This window comes from Enhydra lutris, unplaced genomic scaffold, assembly GCF_002288905.1.
Source record: "Enhydra lutris kenyoni isolate GAN:26980312 unplaced genomic scaffold, ASM228890v2 scaffoldscaffold68, whole genome shotgun sequence".
NCBI lineage: Eukaryota > Metazoa > Chordata > Mammalia > Carnivora > Mustelidae > Enhydra > Enhydra lutris.
In genome coordinates this window covers 10367667-10373004 of record NW_019154152.1, presented here as the reverse complement: position 1 = coordinate 10373004, position 5338 = coordinate 10367667, and the positions used below count along the sequence as shown (strand labels likewise).

Genomic DNA, 5338 nt, shown 5'->3' with positions numbered 1-5338 from the left:
ACTTGTATGAGTTACAAATTTGTTAGGTGAAGAGCCTAGGTACTCTATTAAGATTTTTAAAAATTTTTTGTGAGTATTATACATACAGTTTAAAACCTCAAATATCCTCTGCCTTTACCATAAACAATAGTTTCCCTGCCCCATCTCACAACTGATCCTTGCTCCTCAGAAAAACCACTTTAACACTTCTATTTCTTTTATTACTTACCTCCATATATACAATACATTTATATTGTTATTTCTTGATTCTTATTTTAAGATCACTTTTGTATGTCATACACTGGCCTTTTTATAAGGAAGATGGGCATTTAGCTTTCCCACATGTAAACCCCTCCCAACCAAATACATACATGCACATTCAGATACACACAAATCTCCCTTTTCCTGATTTTATTAAGTGATATACCATGATTTTTAAGATGTGTATTTATGTTTACACTATTGTGATTATAACTGAATTATACAGTGACATATGGTTATATTTCTATTCTTGAAAAAAAAAATTTTCTTTCCAGGAGTAAATAATTGCCTATTTTTTGTTTGCTTAACTTTTATGTGGCTTACTTTGCACTAGAAATATAAATTACATTTCAAAACAATCTTTCCCTTTTTTCTCTTTGAGACTTTCCTTTAGGATCTCTGCTCCCTTGATCCAGTCCAGACTCATGATACTTCAGGCCTCAAGACAGTGACTGACCTTCATCACTATTCGAGGAGGTCCCTCACTTCCTCACAGCCTATGCCCTCTCTGGCATTGTAGCACTTTGTTTTAGCAACTTTGTTGGAGCCCATGTTTCTTCATTTTTGGTTCATTCCCTCACTTCGGTATTTATCTCCCAGTAACTTCTTTGAAAGGCTTAATGGGAGGTCAGTCTTTTGAGATCTTTGAAAGTCTTAAAGAACTTTTTTACTCTTACAAATTTTTTTATTTACTTGGGTGTAAAGTTCTGGATTTTGAGTCATTTGGCAGAAAGTCTCCCTGAATAAATCTCATACTACACATAGCACCTCGACTCACTTTTTGGAGCCTCATTCTTTTTTTTTTTTTTTTTTTAAAGATTTTTATTTATTTATTTGACAGAGAGAGATCACAAGTAGACAGAGAGGCAGGCAGAGAGAGAGAGAGAGAGGGAAGCAGGCTCCCTGCCAAGCAGAGAGCCCGATGCGGGACTCAATCCCAGGACCCTGAGATCATGACCTGAGCTGAAGGCAGCGGCTTAACCCACTGAGCCACCCAGGCGCCCCTTGGAGCCTCATTCTTAAAATGAATTGGAAGATCTGGGTATATGGTATGTAAGCTAACACTACCAGGCGTAAATAAACAGAAGTTCATGAGGTTTCATTTGGTTCAGTATGTAGCCTTTAATTTTACCCTGTCCTCTGGACATGGTTGGGGTGGGGGTAGTATGCTAAGAGTCTCCAGCCTTAACTCCATCAGAGAATAAACCTCCAGCATTCTGAAGGAATGTGGTACCTAGATGGACAGCTTGGGAAAGAGGATCCTGGAGTCTAGCTGATTTTTATATAGATTTTCAACCAATAATCTTCTTTAAAAAGCCCATCCTTATCTCTATTTAGAAAATTTCCTGATACCTTTAATTTTTGAGATGATCTGGGTTCTGAAGTGAAAATTAACTTGATTTTTGTTTTCTACTCAATCCCATTAGTTTTTTTTAAATTAACATATAGTGTATTATTTGCTCCAGGGGTACAGATCTATGAATCATCAGGCTTACACGTTTCACAGCACTCACCATAGCACATACCCTCCCCAGTGTCCATAACTCAGCCACCTTATCCCTTCTCCCCAACTCCCAGCAACCTTCAGTTTGTTTCATGAGATTGAGTCTCTTATGGTTTCTCTCCCTCCCGATCCCATCTTGTTTCATTGTTTCGCTCCCTACACCCCACGACCCCCTGCCCTACCTCTCAACTTCCTCATATCAGGGAGATCATATGATAATTGTCTTTCTCTGACTTATTTCTCTCAGCATAATACCCTCTAGTTCCATCCACGTCATTGCAAATGGCAAGATTTCATTTCTTTTGATGGCTGCATAGTATTCCATTTGTGTGTGTGTGTATATATACACACACACATCACATCTTCTTTATCCATTCATCTTTTGATGGACATCTAGGTTCTTTCCATAGTTTGGCTATTGTGGACATTGCTGCTATAAACATTCGGGTGTGCATGCCCCTTTGGATCACTACATTTGTATCTTTAGGGAAAATACCCAGTAGTGGGATTGCTGGGTCATAGGGTAGCTCTATTTTCAACTTTCTGAGGAACCTCCATACTGTTTTCCAGAGTTCAAGCCTATTAGTTTTATCCCATGTGCTTGGTCAGTAGTCCTCTATCTGCTCTCAAACTGTCCCTTCTCTGTTATTATCTCTTCTTCTGCTTTTTATATTTGATGTTTTTGTTATTTTAACTGATGTTTTAACAGGTAGTAGGAGGAAACAGTAGTAAACACAGGCATTTAATTAGATATATTTAATCAGAAACCTCAAGAAAAACATTTATATGTAATCTGCATTTCTCTTTGTCTCTGCTAGGCAAAATTAAAGTCCACATTGGCTTGACTCAGAAATGGCTAGCTTCAATCATACTGGTGTTAACCATGTAGTCTTCTACCTGTTGGGCATTCCAGGCCGAGAAGACCTGCACATGTGGATTGCCATCCCCTTCCTCATCTCCTATGTCTTTGTTCTCCTTGGAAATGGTCTGCTCATCTTCATTATCCTCATCAAGAGCAGCCTCCATGAACCTATGTATCTTTTTCTCTGCATGCTGGCTGGAGTTGACATTGTCTTTGCCACAACCACAGAACCCAAGGCATTGGCCATTTTCTGGTGCAATAGTAGAGAGATCTCTCTTAATAGCTGCATTGCCCAGCTCTACTTCCAGCATTCCTCCTTTATTTCTGAGTCAGGCATCTTGCTGATGATGGCATTTGACCGCTACATCGCAATATGTTATCCACTGAGATACACCATGATACTCCCCCGCTCTCTGATAGGGAAAATTGGTGTGGCTGTTTTCATGAGAGCACACTGTACAATTTTTCCCATGATATTTCTTCTGAAGAGGCTGACTTTTTGCAGAAATAACATCCTACCACATACATTCTGTGAACACATTGGCTTGGCCAAGTATGCCTGTGATGATATCCGTGTAAATATCTGGTATGGATTTTTTGTTTTAATGTCAACAGTGATCCTAGACATTGTCCTCATTTTTGTTTCCTATACTCTGATTCTCCATGCTGTCTTTCGTATCCCTTCCCGAGACGCTCGCCACAAAGCTCTCAACACATGTGGTTCCCATGTCTGTGTCATCGTCCTTTTTTATTGGCCTGGGATCTTCTCTGTTCTCACTCAGTGCTTTGGCCGTCACATCCCACTACATGTCCATATCCTGTTGGCCAATGTCAGCATGCTTGCTCCACCTATGCTGAATCCCATCATTTATGGGGTCAGAACAAAACAGATAAGAGACCAAGTGCTTTATGTATTGTTTCCAAAGCAGAAATAACTAGGGATGGCAGAGACTGGTTTCTCAGAAACTCTGGTCCTTTGTGAGATGGGCTTTCTCAGCAGTGAACCAGAGAACTAGAAATGAATCCCCAGCAAAATAGCTCCTTGAATTATGGGCCTGTGGAGCAACTTACCTAAGACTGTCAGACTTGCCCCCCTAATCAATCTGTTCTTAGATTGATTCTCAACCCACAGTGCCTGTGGGTTGACTGAGATAGTTACAGCTCATTATTTGGGGAAGGGACCGGTTTCTCTGTAGTAATCATGTATAACTCTGTAATATTCAATTCAATTTTGGGAACAGACAATATAATATTAAGTCTCATTTAGATAAATGGTTTTCTGTCTTGAGCTATGTCAAGCCCTGAGACCTCTCATCACATGCCTGGACACCTATGTAAACCCTTCATCCCTTCATATGCTTTCTCAAATTATCATGGGCAATAAGAGGACTTAAGTCAACTGTACTCCTAACTTTTGACATTTTGGGAGTTGTTTCTCAAAAATCATCCCCCTCAGAGGTACAGAACAAATTCAGACTTCCTTTCCAGCAATACTTCCAAATTAATTTTACACAGTCTGTGCTTCAGTCTCAAGGAACTGTCTGTCTCTATTTTCTCCATGTTCAGTCATGTTGTCTGGTACATTTTCCCTACAGGATTCATGTGCCTGGAATGACCTCTCCTGTCCTTGATCTTTTATTTTTAAAATATTTAAAAAAATTAAAAAATCTGAGAGTGCACACGAGTAGTGGGGGAGGGGCAGAGGGAGAGAGAGAAGCAGACTCCCCACTGAACAGGGAACAAGCAGGGCTCAATCTCAGGACCCTGAGATCATGACCTGAGTCTAAGGCAGATGCTTAACAACTCAGTCACCCAGGTGTCCCTGTCCTTGACTTTTTAATAAATTCCCTTTATTCATCTTTCAAGGTCTAGCTTGGTGTCATCTACTCAGTGAGGTCATTATAACCACCTCATCTCAGATAAAGATATGACTTCCTCTATGAGGTGATACTATATTGTTTTACTTCTTTTGAAAACATTTACTTTGTTTTTTATATAAAGATTCCATAAAGAAATAAGAAAATGAAAATTGCATATGATCCCACCACCCAAAGAAATTTACTGTTACCATTTTGGTATAGAATCTTCCAGATTTTATACATAACTCTTACTCCAACAACTGTAACCATACACGCATATTCAGAACTTAGACATGATTCTGTAATTCAATATTATCATACAGGCCCATAGTGTGGCTATTTTTAAGTGATGGTACATTTGGAAATCTGTTAATGACTATTTTGTCTTTTAATCATTTACTTAAAAAGCATGCTTACATTTTTTTTTTTACAATAGCTGAGGTAGTATTCATCCATTTAATTAATTAATTAATTAATTAATTAATTTTTAAAGCTGTCATTCATTTGAGAGAGAGAGAAGAGGAGAGAGGGAATGTGTGACGGGGTGGGGCAGAAAGGGGCAGAGGCAGAGGGAGCAGCAGACTCCCCACTGAGCAGGGAGCCTGATATTGGGCTTGATCCCAGGACTCTGAGATCTTGACCTGAGCAAAGGTATATGCTTAATGAACTGAGCCTCCAAGATGCCCCTCATCCTTTTATTTATTTATTTATTTATTTATTTATTTATTTATTTATTTTTAAAATTGTGGAGCACCTGGGTGGTTCAGTTGGTTAAGCATTTGATTCTTCTTCTTCTTCTTCTTCTTCTTTTTTTTAAGGATTTTATTTATTTATTTGACAAACAGAGATCACAAGTAGGCAGAGAGGCAGGCA

General features: G+C 39.0%; 1 protein-coding gene across 1 annotated transcript; it reads left to right on the top strand.

The window, feature by feature from the left end:
* The first annotated feature begins 2596 nt into the window (after positions 1-2596).
* LOC111159643 (olfactory receptor 52B4-like) lies at positions 2597-3541 on the top strand. The gene has a single exon (XM_022522193.1). The coding sequence runs from the start codon at positions 2597-2599 to the stop codon at positions 3539-3541; it is 945 nt and encodes a 314-aa protein (XP_022377901.1).
* The last annotated feature ends 1797 nt before the right edge of the window (positions 3542-5338 follow it).